This window comes from Geotrypetes seraphini, chromosome 2 (assembly GCF_902459505.1).
Source record: "Geotrypetes seraphini chromosome 2, aGeoSer1.1, whole genome shotgun sequence".
Lineage (NCBI taxonomy): Eukaryota > Metazoa > Chordata > Amphibia > Gymnophiona > Dermophiidae > Geotrypetes > Geotrypetes seraphini.
This window is the reverse complement of record NC_047085.1, coordinates 176,064,248-176,085,442: the sequence shown is the minus strand read 5'-3', so window position 1 is coordinate 176,085,442 and position 21,195 is coordinate 176,064,248. Positions and strand designations below refer to the sequence as shown.

The window sequence follows — 21,195 nt, the reverse complement described above, 5'->3', positions numbered from 1 at the left end:
AATTCTCTTTCCAGTGTCTGCTGTCCATTTTTTTCCTCCTCTTCTCTCTTACTCCAGTCCCTGTCTCCAACATATTGATTTTCCTTTCAACTTTTCTCCTTTTTTCTTTTCTGCCTCTGTCCACTCAAATCTTGCCCTCTTTCTCATCCTTCTCCTTTTTAAATTTTCAGCTACCTATCAATTTTCCATCTTCTCTTATTCTGTAGCATTCCCATTTCCCATCTCACTCCTTTCCTAGCCTCCTATCTCCTCTTGGTCTAACATTTTGCTCCCTCTCTTTTCTGTTGTTGTTCTTCTTCCCTCCCCCCTTGATGCTGAACAATGAGATGGAAGGGAAAAAAAAAAAAAAGGAGAGAGATGCTGCATCTCTCTCCCTTCCACCCCCAGGCCTAATATTTCTCCCTCCCTTCCATTTCCAGATCCAACTTCTCTCCCTTTCTCTTCCCAACTGCCCCCATCCCATATCTCCTCCTGTCTGCCTGCCTCCCTCCCTCCCCCTAGGTCCACCATTTCTCCTTTTCTCTTCCCAACAGTTCTCCCTTCAAGTGTCTTTTTCCCTATTCCTTCACACTACCCCAGGTCCAACCTCTCTCCCTTCATCTCGTTCTCTTCACAGCCCAGCATGCCTTTCCCTCCAGCACCAGTCCCTCTCTCCTCACAGCCCAGCTTACCTTTCTCTCCAGCACCGGTCCCTCTGTCCTCACAGCCCGGCATGTCTTTTCCTCCGGCACTGGTCCAATGTCGCCATCAAGCCAATGAATCTGCCAGCCTCAGCATTTTGGCAGTGTTGTACATGGCTCCTCCTTCTGCTTTTCGCCGGCTGCGGTCTGTCTCCAATGGCGCGCAACTTCCTGTTTCCGCCCGGGTGGACCACGGAAGACGGAAGGCAGGAGAGGGAGCCACAAACACTGCTGAATCGCTGCCGAAGCCGGCAGACTTTCTGATGTGATGGCGACGTCGGACCGGTGCAGAAGGGAGGACACGCTGGGCTGTGAGAAGGGGAAATTCGTGAGCATTGCCACAGGCCACATAAAAAGGCCGGGCGGGCCGGATTCAGCCCACGGGCCTTGTGTTTGACACATGTGCCCTAGATGAACTACAGAGTTGGTGGGTTGTTGGCATTTAAATGGAGAATAAATTTTGTAGAACTGCTTGGCCAAACCGATTATCTCTGCAATAATTCTTCAAACAGTAATGAGATGTGAAGGTATGAACTGAAGACCAGGTAGCTGCTTTATAGATGTCATCAATAGGAGTGGATCACAAATGAGTTACTGAGGTTGCCATTGCTCTAACTTTGTGTGCCGTGACACGACCAGACACAGTTAGCCCAGCCCGAGCACAGCAAAAGGTTTACCTGTGGCAGAATTTTGCAAAAAATATTTAAAAATTCTTTGCAAAAAATGAGCAAACTCATAGCAAAAGCTATGAAATATGATCATATGACCCCCCCCCTACTTCGTAATGCTCATTGGTTGCCAATCAAAACATAGCATTTCTTATAAAATTTCATTAATAACTTAAAAACGATGCAAACTAAATCACCCCTATTCATTGACAAATATCTGATTCCTTATGAGCCGTCCCACCCATTAAAACCCGTAGAAAGAGACTTAGAAACTTAGAGGTGATATTCCCCCAGGTACCTCCATAGGGGCCCTGGAAAAGTGGGCCCCAGTCTCCAAACTCTCCAGTAAATCTTCCCTTGCCTCTGGAGAGGAGAAAACCAATGAATCCGGGGTTTCCCCGCCCCTGGGAGAGCTGGTCATCTGGGGTTGCGGGGGCGGTGCCCTAACGTCGGGGCTCAGTGTAGTGTCGGGCCCAGGAACATCCACGTTGGTTTCGCCTCCCTGTGTTGTCAGCGGGCCGCCATCCGACGTCACTGCGACCTCCTGCATGCGCCGCAGTAAATCCTGAATATTCCCGAGACCCGGGGCTCCAGGAATCCGCGAGGCAGAAGCGGCACTCCGGCCCCGTCTCTTCAGCATCGCGGTAAGTAATTACCGTTAAGGAAATTAAGAGAAGTACAGTCCTGGGACACGCAGCTCAGCGCGTCCTGTCTCAGATCGCCATCTTGGATCCCAGAGCCCGTAGAAAGAGACTTAGAAACTTAGAGGGATGGTTCGATACAGAGCTGCTAATGGTAAAGAGGGATTTTAAAAAATTGGAAACACAATGGTTAAAATCAGGAACTCAAGAGCATAGAGCTGCTTGGAGATTAAAATTAAAAAATTACAAAAATCTGTCCAGGGAAAATACAAAAATTTTTACAGTACAAAATACAAAAATTGGTAATGTATCAATTAATAGCAGCAGCCTTTTTAAACTGGTTAACAATTTATATAATATAGAGACATTTACTGACACCCTTGAAGAACCTACTTTAACTGCAAACAATTTGGCTGACTTTTTTAATCCCAAAATACAAAAATTAAGATCTTCATTAACTGTAACTGCAAACCTCATTGGTGTTATCCTATTCTGCAGGATTTTGATGAGTCCAGAGTTGATCTGAGTTGGAATAAGTTCACAACCATTGACTGGCAAACATTTAGTAAATACTACAATAAGTATGTTAAATCCTACTGCAGATTGGATACTTGTCCCCCAAATGTCATGAAAACCGCCCCGATCAATTTCAAGGTCAAGCTATTGACTTGGGTAAACTTTTTATTATCCTTAGGAAAGTTCCCAGCGGAACAAGGTCATATTATGATTACACCAATCAAAAAAATGCAAAAGAACCATCTAATATTGCTTCTAATTTTAGACTTATCGCTAGTATTCCTCTGGTTACTAAAATAGCAGAAGGGGTGGTTAATGCTGAACTCAATGCTGAACTCACTACATATTTGGAGAACTATTACATTTTACATGACAACCAATTTGGCTTTCGGTCAGATCACAGTACCGAAACAATTATGGCTTCGTTGTTTGATTACCTGAACTTACTCTTCAGCCAAGGATCAAGTGCTATGATCTTGCAACTCGACCCGAGTAGTGCATTTGATCTGGTTGATCATACTATTCTTCTGGACTGTTTGGCATCCATTGGAATCTCGGGTTATTTCCTCAATTGGTTCTGTGGGTTTCTGGGAAATAGATCCTATAAGGTGTTTAAGGATGATACTTTCTCCTATGGTTGGGACAACTCTTGTGGGGTTCCACAGGGCTCCCCCTTGTACCCCACCATATTTAACATCTATCTTGTTTCCTTAGGAAATCTCTTGCAGAGTTTAAAGCTCAAATTTTTTATCTATGCGGATGACATTACTATAGTCATTACGCTAACTTGTTTTACATCAGTTTTTAAATTCTCTATCGATTACTTTAAATCAGGTTGAACTTTGGATGTCTGCTTTTAGATTAAAGTTAAACTCAGAAAAACCTAAATTTTTCTTAGCAGCTCCTAACTATAAAGTCAAGGAAACTACGATACATGTGAATGGGATGGATTATTGTATTGAACTATCCTTAAAAATATTAGGAGTCACTTTAGATAAACATCTTACACTGGAGAAACATTCTGATGTGGAGGGGCATAATCGAAAGGGACGTCAAAGTCCGTTTACCTCCATCTCGCAAGTCATCCAAAGTTAAAAAGAGCCTAAAACACATTTTCGAAAGATGCGTCCAATTTTTTTTTTTGCTTTTGAAAATCGTCTAATTATATGTCCTGCCGATCTGATCATCCAAGCCACTAAATCATCCATCTTTATACCACATTTCCATCCAACTTTCCGTCCAAGTCCAAAACGCCTAGAACAAGCCCTGTTGGATGTGGGAGGGGTCAGCAAAGTGATGGACTGCACACCCAGACATGCCACCTAAATAGTGGGGTACCTTACAGGGCACTGCTGTGAACTTCACAAAAAGGGTGCCATGTCTTCTCCTCACTACAGCTCCCTTATAGGTGACGGTGAGCCCCCCCAAACCACCTCCAGAATCCCCTAGACCCACTTATCTATCACCCCAATAGCCCTTATGGCATGTAAAAAAGGGTTTGGGGGGGATAGGTGAGTGCACATGTTTAAGTATCAATGCAGTGATTACAGGGGCTTATGAGCATGGGTCCTCAACCCACCCACCAAGACGACTTCAGCTGCCTCTGGGCTGGACGACTAGGCTTTCCTATGCCAGGCAGCCAAGTGATGATGGTCTGGAGGCTGAAATTTAAAGTTGTGAATACAATTTTTATGGGGGTGGGGGGTTGGTAATCACTGGTGTAGTGTGTGGGGGTCTGTGTTATGTGTTTTCAGTGCATATCTGGTGAGTTTAGGTGGGTGTTTGTGACTTAGACCATGTTTTACATGGTCTAAGTCACAACGTCCAAGTTCCGTCTAGGCTCTGTTGTTAAACTTTCGGTTATACATGCTGTACGACTAAGTCTAAGCCGGTCCACATCCCGCCCAACTCCCGCCCTCGACACGCCTCCCGAAACGCCCCGTTTAGCTTTGGACGTTGAGCGGCACTATGAAGGCCTAGGTCGTTTAGAAATACGTCCAAAACCCGGTTTTATTATCAGCGCTTGGACGTTTTTGAGAAATGTTCGTCCAAGTGCCGACTTAGGCCCCTTAGTATTTAAGAAGAGTATCTCAGTGCTTTGGAAACTTCGCACCACAAAAAAGTACTTTGATGATGCCTCTTTTCATTTGTTAGTACAATCTTCCATTCTGAGTATTCTGGATTATTGCAACGTCATATATCTGGGTACCTTTAAGAAAATTACCAGGAAATTGAGGATGGTCCAGAACACGGCCATCCATCTCATTTTTGGCTTGAAGAAATGGGAACATGCTACCCCTTTTTATCAAAAGTTACATTGGTTACCATTGGAATTCAGAGTTCTGTTCAAGTTCTCTTATATCTGCTACAAAACAGTATTTGGTATGTCATCGAGTTATCTTAACCCTCACCTAACTTTGAATTATAACAATAAGAGCTCTCGTAGAATACATTTGTTTGCTTTTCCCTCATTAAAATTATGTCATTATAAAAGGTTCTTTGAAAGAACCTTTTCTTTCCAGGCAGCTAAACTAAATTCATGGCTCACCCAAATTGTGCTTGATGCCTCTTCTTATCTTGATTTTAGAAAGCAGATTAAAACTCAACTATTTAAAAGGCTGAGCTCTTAACATATTTTATATTTTATCATTATAATCTTTTAAGATTGTTGTACCCTCCTTTCATGGTATGTATGTATTTTTCTTATATTATATGCATATAACTTGCTGAATTCAATGATTTGCACTGTTTACATTTCTATTAATTGTTGTGAACTGCCTAGAACTTCCTGGGTATGGCGGTATACAAAATAAAATTATTATTATTATTATTATTAGATCTGACCATAGACTACTCAAGTGTTCCCTCTCAGTGAATAATAGGCACTAAAAGACAAGCCATTTTTTCAGTGGTTGCCCCTCAACTTTGGAACACTCTTCCAACCCCTGTAAGAGAGGAAATTAATTTAGACCGCTTCAAAGGCTTTCTTAAGAGCCAATTATTCAAGGATGCATTTAACATTTAAGCCCTCCTCAAATTTCCTCTAGTCAATTATTCAAAAGAAGAAAGTTTCAGCACTCCCCTTCCTTTTGTTCTTTCCTTTGTTTTCTATCCTATCCTATCCTATAATAATTAGAGTTCGAACTACTTGATTCCAAAATGACCGACTAACTAGAAATTTTAGCCTGTAAAATTGGTAACTGTCATCTAGCAGAATCCCTATCCTGCATATTATTCTATGTCCCACCAAAAAGCTGGCCAAAAGCCAAAGAAGACTTCTGTGCATTTGTCCTAAACAATTCAATCGGTCCTTCTTACAATATCATCGCAGGAGACATAAACATACACCTAGATGAAAAGGACAACACAAACGCGAAAGAGTTTAAAAACTTTCTATCCCTACTCAATTACAACCTCCCTCCATCCACACAAACACATGAAAAAGGCCATCAGTTAGATGTGGTAGCCATGTCCACAAAGAACATCCCAGACCCTGCCATCTCTATACGTAAAGGCACCTGGTGTCATGGTATCTGGTCTGACCATTTTACTTATTATTTCCAGCTAATCTGGTCTTATCATAAATCTAAAATACGCCCAATAATAAAAAGAGAACATCACACAAGAGGCTATATTAACCCAATAGAATACTGGTCACAATACGAACTGCAATCAGAGATAGAAGAAGGAATCGATTTCTGGGATCACTGGATGACAACCAGCACATCCATTTTAGGCAAAATCGCCCCTATACGTAATAGCAAAAGCAATGCAAATAAATATAACAAATGGTTTGACACCGAACTTCTAAAAATGAAACAACTAGCTAGACGACTAGAAAGAACTTGGAAAAAAACAGGAGAACTAGCTAACCGTAACAAATGGAAAGCTAACATAAAAATCTACAAAAATATGATAAAAGACAAACATAAAGCATTCTACTCAATTAAAATCAACTCATCTTGTAATGGCTCACAAGGAATCAATACAAAAGAGCTATTCAACCTGATCACAAATTTATTTGACACCGCTCGCTACACCACATCCACACACAACACTAAGTTACCCTCTGCAAATGATTTAGCACTGTACTTCGATTCAAAAATTAAAAACCTTAGAATCCATTGTTCAACTAACGACCCTAGTGATCATCAAATAGCTCTCACCCAAGGAAATGATATACCGGCAGACATGATCTGGAGCTCCTTTCAAGATTTAGAGTGGAATAATTACACCCGACTATATAACAAATACTCTAAATCCTATTGCGTTCTGGATTCATGCCCCCCAGAAATCATGAAAGCGGCACCTTTAAAATTTAAACTATCGCTGATGCAATACTTGGCTCACAACCTAAAAACTGGGAAGTTTTTCTCTAATAATGGTCACATAATAATAACCCCAATTCTAAAAAATCGAAAAGAATCTTCAGCCCTAATATCCAACTACAGACCGGTAGCATCCATTCCGTTTATTGTAAAAATAATGGAGGGATTGGTACACATCCAACTGATGGATTATCTTGATCAATTCTCTCTCCTACATGAAACTCAATCCGGTTTTAGACCGTTATTCAGTACAGAGACAGTAATTGCGGCTATCTTAGACAATCTGCGCCTACTGTTTAGTAAGGGCCTTAATGCCCCGGTTATGCAATTCGATATGAGTTCTGCCTTTGATCTAGTAGACCACGAGAAACTGCTGCAATGCCTAGACGCCATTGGTATCAGGGATGAGGTGCTGAACTGGTTCCGTGGCTTCCTTATATCCCGCACTTATCAGGTACGTTTTAATTATGAGCTTTCAAACACCTGGAGCAATCCATCCGGTGTGCCACAAGTGTCTCCAATATCTCCATTGCTCTTCAACATCTATATGTCCTCACTGGGCATGCAGCTAACCCAGCTGGGAATAAAACTATTTAGTTATGCAGATGACTTTACGATTATCATCCCATTCGCTAATTCTGTCTCTGAAACTATTCCCAAAGCTTCAGAAGCCATAAACATGATGGAGCACTGGATGACAAACTTTAGGCTCAAACTTAATTCAGAAAAAACAATTTCTTCGTTTCTTCGCCACATCCGCTTGACACCAAATCACCACTATGTATCAATAAACTTAGTTACCCTATCCAGCCCACCATTAAGATACTAGGTGTAACTTTGGATCACTGCCTAACCATGAAAGACCAGGTAGACTCCTTAATCAGAAAGGGATTCTTAACTCTCTGGAAACTCAGATCCATTAAAGCTTACTTCGATACATCGGCATTCAGAACCCTAGTCCAATCCCTCATACTAAGTCTACTTGGCTACTGTAACATTGCTTATTTAGCAATTTCCCAAAAGAATATGCAACGTTTACAATTGATGCAAAATGCAGCAGTCAGACTGATCTTTGGGCTGAGGAAGTTTGACCACGTGACACCCTACTACCGGCAGCTGCATTGGCTGCCAATGGCGGCGCGCGTAAAGTTAAAATTTGCCTGCTTCTGCTTTAAAGCACTACACGGACTTGCCCCTAAATACATAACTGACCTTTTCTTCTTCTCAGCCAACAGCCACAAGAGAAGTTCACATTCCAATTTCGTTTCCCCCTCAGTTCGAGGTTGTAAACTGAAAAAACACCATGAACACCTTCTCTCACACCAGGCAGCATCGTGGGGTAGAGACCTAGAACAATTGCTTTCGCCCACTACTTATGGGGAATTTAGGAAACGTCTAAAAACACACTTGTTCCTAAAACATCTAGACAACTGATCCTCTCTTCTCTCTCCCCTCTATAGCGATTAACTTGTCCTTTTGATCACTCTCTCCTCAACAATGAATTTCCTGTCCTATTAATTCTCTTTCTTCCTCTCCTCTTAAAGTCAATTCAATTTGTTACATTTGCTTAATCTTCTGTAAACCGCATAGAACTTCACAGTATTGCGGTATATAAGCTGTTATTATTATTATTATAATTGTATTTCCTCCCCGTTTTCCTTTTGTCTTGTACTATATGTTTATTATTAGTTATACCATTTGATTAATGTTGTTTTATGCTCCTTTTTAATTGTATTGTTTTTGGTGCTTTTTTTTCTTATTTTTGTTTTCCCTATTATATTTTATATCTGTACCTCGCTTAGAAGTTGGACAAGTGATAGAATCAAATTTTAATAAAACTTAAAAACTTGAAACTTTGTCAAAATTTAAACAATATTTTGCTAATTACAAGGGGTGATCAATAATTTATCTACCTGAGTATGAAAGAAAGTAGCAGGTGTGTTCAAACAAATCTGTGCATGTTGTGACATCCATGGTTACTCATGTACAGTTGCAGCTCAGTAAGAGTCTAACATTCCAAGAGACAGGATGTCAGGAGAGTCCTCGTTTGAATCAAGTATGAAATTACTAGATTTGCAGCACCATTCAGTGATAAAGTTTCTCACAAAAGAAGGGAAAAAGCAAAGGAGATCCATGAATGTTTGACTGCAGTTTATGGTGAGTCTGCTCCATCATCCTACAAAATAAAATTTTGGAGCAAGCAGTTTAAGTGGGGTAGAAAGACCATGGAAGATGACCCTTCCACTGGACGGCTTGTGGTAACAACTTCCACAGAAATGTGCAAGAAAGTCAAGGATTTAATTTTGTCTGACAGACAAATTAAAGTTTCCCGAATAGCTGAAGAAATTGGCATCTTGGAAGGTACAGTTTGGAAAATAATTCATGAAAAGTTGAACATGTCCAAGGTTAGTTCAAGATGGGTTCCAAGAATGCTGACACTATGTCAGAAGGCTACGAGGCTCCAGTGCTGTCAAGAGAACTTGAAGATATTCTGTGAAGACCAAGTGATTTCTTTTCATCATTTGGTAACTGGAGATGAGACTTAGGTCTATCACAGAGATCCTGAGTCCAAAATGGAGTCAATGCAGTGGAAGTACAAGTCATCCCCTACCCCAAAAATGTTCAAGACAGAAAAATCTGCAGGCAGAGACACGGCAACTGTCTTCTGGGATGATGAAGTGCTTTTGCTTCTGGAATTCATGCTACACAAGACAACCATAACCAGGGAGAGTTACACCAGCATAATGATCGCTTTGCGAGAGTCAATCAATGAGAAAAGACAAGGAAAACTCAAAGCAGGCATGCTGCTTCTTCACAACAATGTGCCAGTGCACATGTCACGACAATTACAGGCTGCCATCCGAGAATGTGGGTTTCAGCAGCTGAGTTCAAAATGCACAAATAACAGAGAGGAAAAGGTCTCAGTAACCCGGCAAACAATCCAATTAGGATAAAACAGTTTGCATTAGTCAGGGTTCCAATATCTTTCATTGACCTGAAAAACCTCTCCGTGAAGTGCTTTTAACTCTACTTAAATTCTTTTTGTCTTTTTATCTTTTTTATATAATTCGATCTTATCATAAATTAGAAATAAATAAGCTTGATAAAACTTATCTCTAGGGTGGTACACAGATTCCCACTGCAATCTAAACCCAGTCAAGGTTTTTCTTATCCCTAATGGGACCCGTTTCGCCTTGAATACTGGCTTTTTCAAGGGTCAATATATAGCAGGGGATACTGGACGTAGAAATCCACTCAGTAAACTCCAGTATCCCCTGCTATATATTAAAAATAAAACAGGAGCAGAAAAGATGAGCCCCTACAGCCAAGGATATAGGAAACGAAACTGAGATTCCAGGGGAGTGTCACAGGAGATGACCACAGTAGGAGGGTTATTCATTGGTTTTGCATTCCCTATAGTTCAAGGCTGGAAAGGATTGATTACCCTAACGTTCAGCCTCCAGAAGGATTGTACAAGAATAAATGTTACTTGTTTGATTTTTACCTACAATACCTTATTTGGACTAGTGGCTCTTTTGACGTTTCCTTTGCTCAGGCTTGTTTGTAGAGGTTGTGACTGTTTTATCTTTGTGCATGGTCTATCTACAGTAACAGATGCACTTGTAAACAAAATAATCAGTTCTCATGTTTCATAGTTATTTGATGCAAGATATATAAAACAAAGTACAATAAGTCTATGCAAAGGAGGAAAAAATATGTAATTAATAATAATAATAATTTATTTGTATGCCGCCATACCGGGGAGGTTCTAAGTGGCTCACAACACAGGAAACAATACAAACAATTCCATCAAAATATCCTGGTGAAATACAACGAGCTATACATATATTTCAATAATACATCAGAATAAAAAGCATGCCATATAGATAGAAATGCAAGTGATAAAAAGACGGCCACTGGAATCGATCATCCAAGATGGCAGATTAACTGTTTGGCTGAGTGTTCTGCATCAGAGAGCTCGCCTAATTTTGTTCTCCTATCTCCAATTACCTGTAACATGCCGAAGCAGAGGGCGCATTCGGGCCTAGCCAGTCTCGGCAACATAGACGAGCTCCTGCACCGAATGCAGGACATCTTGGGAGCATTGGCACACCCGCTGGAAATGCGCTGGGGTGAGACGGAAGTATCCTCCTTGGGCTTAGAAATCACCTTGAGCCCCGACGCTGGAGTGCCTCCCCCCTCCTCCCAGGATCGCCAGCTCCCCACGGGTGGAGGAGCCATCGGAAGTCGGTGAGCGACTCTCCCCGGAGGCTAATGGGAACTTAGAGGGGAGCATGGAGTTTGAACCCCTGTACCCACAGGGCATTCCTTTAGTATCTAGGGACCTGCCAGCACCACGGCTTGTCTGTGAGCAGGAGAGCTGCAGCCAAGAGAACATTAACTTTTCTTCTAGAAATCTTTCCTTTACACTAAAGAAACCCCAAGAGGTAACTCTTGAAGCTATCTGGGATCTTGTGGCGGATTAGGCTAAAACAATAAATCCTCAGCTCTCTCAGTTAGAGCATAAAATTAATACTCAAGGAAATGAAATTAAGAATATTAAAGTTGATCTACAAGATTTTTAAAAAATTCAACATTAAATTCTTCCCAAGAAATGAAAGTTTCCAAACAAATAACAGAAACACTGGTGAGAGATAATATCAACTTAAGGAGAAAATTGGAGTCTTTAGAAAACTTTTCCCGTAACAATAACCTCAGATTAATTAAGTTTCCCAGAGTTGCGGCAGTAACTCTGAGAGACATGTTGAAATGTTACATGATGGAGACGATGGAAATTACTGAAGAACTGTTACCGCCATTCACCCAAGTGTATTATTTACCCATTAAAAGGGAAAAAAAGTTAACCTTTTCCTATCATGTATCCCGGATGACGGGACATTCCAAAAAATGTCATTGCCATCAAATGCAAAAATATGTCTTCTTTGATCCTAGCCAACTGACAACCTTCTTGTCAGCGGCTCGACTGAAAATAGGAGGAGGAACATGAAGCACTCTTAGATTAGATTGTTTGATTTCCTGTCTCAGCCAATATAGTTGTTAGTTTTTATTTATATTTCTTTGTTATATTCTCGCTGATTCTACATCTTGGATCTATATTGAGGACTTGAGTTAAAGTTAAGATATACAGTAGTACCTCGGTTTACGAGTGCACCGGTTTGTGAGTGTTTTGCAAGACGAGCAAAACATTAGCAAAATCGGCGCCTCGGAAACAGAGCTTGCCTCGATTTGCGAGCGGCGACCCCCGCGATCTGACACCCTACCCCCGTGATCTGGCACCCCCCCTGCTCGCGTCGCACTCCCCCCCCCCCCCCCGCAATCTAAAATCACCCAGACCCACCCAAACACGCTTCTTACTTCCATCTGGCCACCAGCACTGGCACCGGCATGTCCTGTGCGTTGGTGCCGGTGTCTGAAGATCTGCCTCCTCTTCTTTGCTGGGCCTTGAGCATCTGCGCATGCTCAAGGTCTGCGAGCTCATACTCTCTCTGAGATTCTCGGGGGATTTCAGATCGCGGCGGGGGGGGGTGCGATGCGAGCAGGAGAGTGCCGGATCATGGGGGGAGAGGGTGCCGGATCACGCAGAGGAGGCCTTCGGGGGGAGCAATGCCGGTTCTTGGGGGGGTAAGAGCAGCGCTGCTGGCCTCGGGGGGTGGGGGTGGGTGGGAACATATCAAGCGAATTTCCCTTAGTTCCTACGGGGAAACTCGCTTTGATATACGAGTATTTTGGTTTACGAGCATGCTTCTGGAACGAATTATGCTCGTAAACCAAGGTACCACTATACTAGGTTAGTAGATTATAATTTGAATTGTATTTTATTTCTTGTTTAACTTTATCTTTCTGTACAAGTGGATACTTGACATGTTATTGAAAAATGATTAAAAAAAAAAATTAATTAATTAATTAAAAATAAAGAGATAAAAAGTAATAAAAAATATAATGAAGTTAAGAGAAAAATGTTAAGATATCAACTTATTAAATAAATAAGTCTTTAACAATTTCCTAAAATCTAAATATGCTTCTAACATCATTTTACCGAGCCATGTATTCAATTTGGCGGCCTGATTGGCAACATAAGTCAAACTACAAGTTCTCACCTGATTTTATAGTGTGTTTTCATGTGCTCTTTAAGCTGCAGTGATGCCTCAAATACTTTCTTACAAGCTTTGCAGCTGTAGATTTTGCTGCCAGACAGCTCCTGACGATGTCCTTCCATATGTAAGGAGAGTTGACTCTGCAGAGCGAACTCATCCCCACATTCTGAACATATAAGATTCTAAAAAGAAATAAGACCATTACTTAGGTTCATACTCACTTAAACAAAAGTTATCATTCAGCAAGGAACAAAGACCCCTTCAGCAAACTCCTACAATGTTAGAAAGCATTACATGGAATAAACTGATTAGCAAATTATAACAAGTAATAAAGTATACCAACCTCATAAACAACCCTGGACACAGGGGAAAGGCCAAAAAGTAGCTGAACTGTGGGTTTGATGGGATAAATAAATACAAAAAGAAAAGGTTCAAAGAAGAGCGACTAAGATGATAAAGGGGTTGAAACTCCTCTTGTATGAGGAAAGACTAAAACTGGTTAGGGCTCTTCAGCTTGGAAAAGAGATGGTTGAGGGGCGATATGATTGAATTCTACAAAATCCTGAGTGGAGTAGAACGGTAAGTGAATTGATTTTTCACTCCATCAAAAATTACAAAGACTAGGAGACATTCAATGAAATTACAGGGAAATACTTTTAAAACCAATAGGAGGAAATTTTTTTTCACTCAAAGAATAGTTAAGCTCCGAAACACATTAGAACATAAGAACATAAGCAGTGCCTCCGCCGGGTCACACCATAGGTCCATCCTGCCCGGCAGTCCGCTCCCGCGGCGGCCCAAACAGGTCACCTGTCTGAATCACCAGAAGGGGCTCCCTTGCCACCTTGGTTTCTCATTGAAGTCCTATCTTCCCATCGTAGTCCTAACTCTCCAGTCTTGCACATGCACGACCTGTTGGGTTTCTATACTTATTACCTGGTTAGCTTTCTATTCTTGTGTTACATCCCAGCTCCTCCCTCAGTATCCCACGATCCCTTTATCCCTCAGGAATCCGTCCAATCCCTGTTTGAATCCCTGTACCGTACTCTGCCTGATCACTTCCTCCGGTAGCGCATTCCAAGTGTCCACGACCCTTTGGGTGAAAAAAAACTTCCTTGCATTTGTTTTGAACCTATCTCCCTTCAGTTTCTCCGAATGCCCCCTCGTACTTGTTGTCCCCTTCAGTCTGAAGAATCTGTCCCTATCCACCCTCTCTATGCCCCTCATGATCTTGAAGGTCTCTATCATATCTCCCCTGAGCCTCCTTTTTTCCAGAGAGAAGAGCCCCAGCCTATCCATATGGGCAGTGTTCCAGTCCTTTTACCAGTTTCGTTGCTCTCCTTTGGACTCTCTCAAGTATCGCCATGTCCTTCTTGAGGTGTGGCGACCAATACTGAACGCAGTATTCCAGATGTGGACGCACCATCGCTCGATACAATGGCATGATGACTTCCCGCGTCCTGGTTGTTATGCCCCTCTTTATGATGCCCAGCATCCTGTTGGCCTTTTTCGAGGCTGCTGCGCACTGTGCAGATGGCTTCAGTGATGCATCCACCAGCACACCCAAGTCTCTCTCAAGTCTGCTGTCTCCCAACAATGCCCCCCCCCCCAATTTGTAGTTGAACAACGGGTTCTTTTTCCCTATATGCATGACCTTGCATTTTTCCACGTTAAAGCGCATTTGCCATTTGTTTGCCCAGTCTTCCAGCTTGTCCAGGTCCCTTTGCAGGTCCTCACACTCCTCCCTGGACCTAACTCTACCGCACAGTTTGGTATCGTCTGCAAATTTTATAACCTCGCACTTTGCCTCCTTTTCCAGGTCATTGATAAATATATTGAAGAGTAACGGCCCCAGCACCGATCCCTGTGGCACACCGCTCATGACTCCCCGCCAGTCAGAATATTGGCCCTTCACTCCGACCCTCTGCAGTCTACCCGACAACCAGTGCTTGATCCATCTGTGCACATCCCCTCCCACCCCGTGGTTCCACAGCTTCCTAAGCAGCCTTTCATGTGGCACCTTGTCGAAAGCCTTTTGAAAATCGAGGTAAATGATGTCTATGGGTTCCCCATTGTCCACCCGACTGCTTATTCCCTCAAAGAAGTACAGAAGGTTCGTTAGGCACGACCTTCCCTTACAGAATCCGTGCTGGCTTGTTCTCAGTAGGCCATTCCTCTCGATGTGCTCACAAATGCCGTCCTTGATCATAGCTTCCACCATCTTCCCTATAATTGAAGTCAGGCTCACCGGCCTGTAGTTCCCGGGGTCACCCCTCGATCCCTTCTTGAAGATAGGTGTGACATTCGCCAATTTCCAGTCCTCTGGTACCTCACCAGTTTTCAAGGATAGGTTGCAAACATGCTGGATTGTGCCCGCTATTTCTTGTCTTAGTTCCTTCAGAACCCTTGGGTGGATCCCGTCCGGGCCCGGTGATTTACCGCATTTTAACCTGTCTATCTGTTTGAGGACATCCTCCTTACTTACCTCTATGTGCTCCAATTTTTCGGCCTATTCCCCACTCATGAGCTCCTCTGAGTCTGGTATATTAGATGTGTCTTCGCTCGTGAAAACCGACGAGAAGAACGTGTTCAACCTCTCAGCTACCTCTTTATCCTCCTTAATCACTCCCTTCCTATCCCCATCGTCCAACGGCCCCACCTCCTCTCTCGCTGGTCGCTTCCCCTTTACGTAACTTATGCCTTGAAGTTTTTTGCCTCCCTGGCCAGCCCCTCTTCGTATTCCCCTTTCGCTTTTCTAACCTCTTGGTGGCATTCCTTTTGGCATTTCCTGTGCGCCTGGTGATTTTCCTCCGTTGGGTCCTTTTTCCATCTCCGGAAGGATACTTTTTTGTATGAGGAAAGACTAAAACCAGTTAGGGCTCTTCAGCTTGGAAAAGAGACTGCTGAGGGGAGATATGATTGAAGTAAACAAAATCCTGAGTGGAGTAGAACGGGTACAATTGGATCGATTTTTCACTCTGTCAAAAATGACAAAGACTAGGGGACACTCGATGAAGTTACAGGGAAATACTTTTAAAACCAATAGGAGGAAATATTTTTTCACTCATAGAATAGTTAAGCTCTGGAACACATTGCCAGAGGATGTGGTAAGAGCGGATAGCGTAGCTGGTTTTAAGAAAGGTTTGGACAAGTTCCTGGAGGAAAAGTCCATAGTCTGTTATTGAAAAAGACATGGGAGAAGCCACTGCTTGCCCTGGATCGGTAGCATGGAATTTGGGTTTTGGCTAGGTACTAGTGACCTGGATTAGCCAATGTGAGAACGAGTTACTGGGCTTGATGGACCTAGTAAGACTATTCTTCTTATGTCATATCATTCATGGCATCATAAATTTCAGTTTTAAAAACCATGGGGTACTTTTAGCTAAATTCCAAGGCGCCCATAGAATTTAACGGATGCATTAGCATTTAGCGTGCACTAAATCGGTTAGTGCGCCTTAGTAAAAGGACCCCTATATCTTTAGCTAACATGATATAGAGTGTATCCAACAATACAGGATATTCTAACTCATCAAGAAAAGAAGAACCAACATTCACCATTGTTTCAGAAGTATATAATTTATAATATTCTCGGAAACACTTACAATTTCTGAAACCATCTGTAACACATTTCCACAATTATCCTGAATAGCATGAATACATAAGAGCATAAGAACAGCCATACTGGGTCAGACCGATGGTCCATCAAGCCCAGTAGCTCGTTCTCACGGTGGCCAATCCAAGTCACTAGTATTTGGCCAAAACCCAAGGAGTAGCAATAGTCCATGCTACCGATCCAGGGCAAGCAGTGGATTCCCCCATGTTTTTCTCAATTACAGACTATGGACTTTTCCTCCAGGAACTTGTCCAAACCTTTCTTAAAACCAGCTACGCTATCCACTCTTACCACAACCTCTGGCAATGTGTTCCAGAGCTTAACTATTCTATGAGTGAAAAAATATTTCCTCCTATTGGTTTTAAAAGTATTTCCCTGTAACTTCATCGAGTGTCCCCTAGTCTTTGTCATTTTTGACAGAGTGAAAAATCGATCCAATTGTACCCGTTCTACTCCACTCAGGATTTTGTTTACTTCAATCATATCTCCCCTCAGCAGTCTCTTTTCCAAGCTGAAGAGCCCTTACTGGTTTTAGTCTTTCCTCATACAAGAGGAGTTCAACCCCTTTATCATCTTGGTCGCTCTTCTTTGAACCTTTTCTTTTTTTATTTATTTATTTAAGTTTAAATACTATTATCAAGAACACCTTCTTGTACAGATTATTCAAAAAGATACATTGAGTAAAACATAAACTACAAAAAGATACATTGAGTAAAACAAACTACAAAATAAATTTTTTACTTAATCAATAATTATAGTCCAAAATTTTTGGATCCAAAAATCTGAGTGAAAAAATAAGGAAATCATGGGAAGTCATCCATTTATCAAGGTAGGCTATCTGACTATGGTTACAGGAGCATTAATAACACATTAACTTATTGTTGTTATCTCCCCTTCAAGCCTTTTCATAGAGAGAAACCCAGTTAACTGTGACGGTTCAAAATTTGAATTTTGCTTGCCTCCAAGTTTACCACCAATCGGGAGGACTTCTGCGGGCGTGGGAGAACACTCCGCCCCTCTCCAATGCTACAATCTATGTTACACAGAATGTTTATTTGATATAATTTGTACCCAGGTAACACAATGTCACATTGATTGTCCTCCTTCCACCAGGTCTCCAAGATGCCTTTATATCTATCTCATCATTCAGTGTTATATACTCTAACTCTCCTATTTTATTTTTTAGGCTTCTAGCATTTGTATACAGACACTTCAAATTGTATTTTTTCCTTGCAACTACAGGCTGCTGAGACAACAGGGAAAATTTGAGTCTTTTACTCTGCCTTCCTCTTAAAACCTTCTGGCTTTCTTTCACCATTATTGGAACCTCTCTACCGGGACTCCCTAAATATTCTGTTTCAATAGTATCCTCCTAGGATACCTTACACTGAACCATCCGCTCTTAGGTGACTGTCGGCTTTCCCCCACATCTTAGTTTAAAAGCTGCTCTATCTCCTTTTTAAACATTAGCGCCAGCAGCCTGGTTCCATCCCAGTTCAGGTGGAGTCCGTCCTTTCGGAACACGCTCCCCCTTTCCCAGAAGGTTTCCCAGTTCCTAACAAATCCCTCATCCCTGCACCATCTTCTCAACCACGCATTGAGACTTCGGAGCTCCACCTGCCTCTTGGGTCCTGTGCGTGGAACTGGGAGCATTTCTGAAAATGCAACACTGGAGGTTCTAGATTTCAGTTTTCTACCTAACAGCCTAAATTTGGCTTCCAGAACCTCCATCCCACATTTTGCTATGTCATTGGTACCCACATGTACCAGGATAGCTGGCTCCCCCCAGCATTATCTAAAATCCTATGTGATGCATGAGGTCCACCACCTTCACACCAGGCAGGCAAGTGACAAGGCGATCCTCACGCCCACCAGCTATCTACATGCCTAATTATCGAATCACCAACTACAACCACTGTCCTAACTTTTCCCTCCTGGGCAGAAGCCCCTGGAGACACATCCTTGGTGCAAGAGGATATTGCATCCCCTGGTGGGCAGATCCTAGCTATAGGATTATTTCCTACTTCACCAGGGTGATGCTCTCCTTCTAGAAGACCTCTCTCCTCCAAGGCAGCACAGGTCTATCAGACTGGAGGTGGGACTTCTCTACAACATCCCTGTAGATCTCCTCTATGTACTTCCCTGTCTCCCTCAGCTCCTCCAAGTCTGCTACTCTAGCCTCAAGGGAATGTACTCGTTCTCTGAGAGCTAGGAGCTCTTTGCAGTGAGCACACACATATAACTTCTTGACAAACCGGGAGAAATTCATACACATGACACTCAATGCAAAAGATTGGATTCCTTTTAGCTTTTAAATATTGCACAAGTTGCTTTTCTTAGCTGGGCTGCTCGTGGAATTAGTGTCATGGAACACCTGTTGACTGAGGAGGGCTGTTTGAAGCCCCTTGCTGCTTTTGGGGACCGCTTGGGTAGGTGCTGGGGTGATACTTTTGCCTATTGTCAAGTTAAACACTATATTCTCTCCCTTCCTCAGGAACGGGTCGCACAGCCAATGGGGGAGCATCTTTGGGTTTTCTTTGAAGGGGTGGTGGTTTGTTCTACTTTGGGATCGGCGTTGTATAGGGCACTTTTGGCATTTGCTGACCCCAAAGATGTTTCACGGATACAGGGGAGCTGGGGGGCATGAGCTTCACATGGATCTCAGTCATTGGAATGTTCTGCGGGCCCTGCAGGTCCCTCGCTTGCTCATTGGGGAAGTGTTTCATGAGTGTTATGTTAGAGTGATTTATAGGGCCTATTATACTCAGGTACAATTGCATAAACTGTCTGAAATGTGGTCGGGATCACAGCACTTTTACCCATTCCTTTTGGGATTGTTGGACTGTCCAAGTTTTTTGAATGTCTATTGTCCATTACTTACGGGGCTTATTTTTATGTCCGGTTGAGGGCACTGTAGAGCAATTGGTCCTTGACCTGCCTGGGGCATTTCTTGGCCTTCCTAGGGGGGTCCTCACCACTGTTCCCTCTAAGCTGTGCGCTTGTGCACGCGCACACAACTTGCCGAACCCGCACACACAAATTAAAATAGCGCGCCCAAAAAAATAAATTTTTGCCTAAAATGATTTTCACTGCTAAAATGAAATGTTGCATAAGACCAGCTGTTCCGATTTCCCATTTATCACATTTATTGAAGCGCTATAATATAAATTTTAAGTCATTCACGTGATTCCGTTATCTTTGGCACTTGAACTTGACACGTCACTTGCCCCATAGGGCCATAGCCTATGGCCCATAGGATATGAAACACTTCCGATTCTTTGACTTCCTGAAGTTCCGCCATATTGTTTATTTAATGGAACCGTAGTGTGCAGTGTGGTACTGCGGTTGTATAACTGTACTCGTTTATTAAATTGCAACCAGATATAACTTTTAAAATGTCTAAACCGCGAATGGTGAAAAGTGTAAAACGCAAGAGAGCTGCAACAGCTTTTAGGTCTGAATGGCTTGAAGAAATTGTTGAAACGGAGACACCGGAATCTCAAAATACAATGCGTGTTCGACTGTGTGAAATATTTACCTATGACGAAGATGATGGAGTTGTGTGTTGTTATTGTCAAGAAGCCAAAGCAACTGGAAAATTCTCTACTGGAAAAATATGGGATGATGTTTGGAAACTGGACTTTCTGAAAAGCCATCTATCAAGTAAATCTCATACCAACAGTATTAGGAAACTCAGAAGTAAAAATCCGAATTTAAGAGGGGGACTGGTTAACATGTTGCTTGAAAGCCCAACCAAAAAAGAAAACAGGCAAATTAGTAATGAACGGAAGCGTTCCAGTCCTGATGAAATTAAGGTTCTTGTCGACAGTGTTGTGCTGACCATTAAGATGAATATCTCAATGCTCTCTGTTCAAGATATCAATGAGCACATGGCGAAGTATGTTAGTATACCTGATAGCTGGAGAAGCAAAAACTATGGGGGTAATAATCAAAAAAAAAAGTCTAAAAAGTGTCCTAAATGGCTACTTGGACAATCAAAAAGTCTGATCGTCCAAGTTCCCATAACCAAAGCTGGATTTTAGATGTATCTAAAACCAACTTAGGCCTTTCCCCTGCCTCTAAACGCACAGAGAGAAAAGAGGTGTGTTTAGAGGAGGGGAAAGGGCGGGCAGTGGGTGGGAGGTGGGCCGACCTACACCTAGCCGTACAACAGGTATAACCAATACAGTTTAGTCGGCACTTAGACCTTTTTCACTTAGACAAAATAAAACCAGGTCTAAGTGCCGAAAAACGGGCCGCTGAGCTGATGGCCGCTGGCGCCATCAGTTCAGCGGCCCGGCAACCTAACCATCGCAGCAGGAGAGATGCCTCATCTCCCCTACCGCGATGCCATCACTCTCCTACCTGAACTGCCGCGACCCGCGGCAGTTCGGGTAGAGGAGTGATGGCATCGCGGTAGGGGAAATGAGGCATCTCTCCTGCCGCGATGCATCACTCCCCCCCCACACACACAACATCGGGGCAAGAGGGAGCTCAAGCCCTCTTGCCCCAGCCAACTGCGGCACCCCCGACACGATCGGGGCAAGAGGGAGCCCAAGCCCTCTTGCCCCGCCGACTCCCCAACAATATCGGGCCAGGAGGAAGCACAAGCCTTCCTGGCCCTGGCGACCCC

The 21,195-nt window shown here is 42.7% G+C and overlaps 1 protein-coding gene across 2 annotated transcripts in view; it reads right to left on the bottom strand.

Moving 5' to 3' along the window:
* The window catches only part of ZNF236 (zinc finger protein 236), a 348,597-nt gene that overhangs the window by 265,215 nt on the left and 62,187 nt on the right, over positions 1 to 21,195 (bottom strand). For both annotated transcript variants that reach the window (XM_033934375.1, XM_033934376.1), the window contains exon 4: positions 12,953 to 13,131. In XM_033934375.1, coding sequence (XP_033790266.1) covers positions 12,953 to 13,131 — 179 coding nt within the window. The remainder of the gene's footprint in view (positions 1 to 12,952; positions 13,132 to 21,195) is intronic.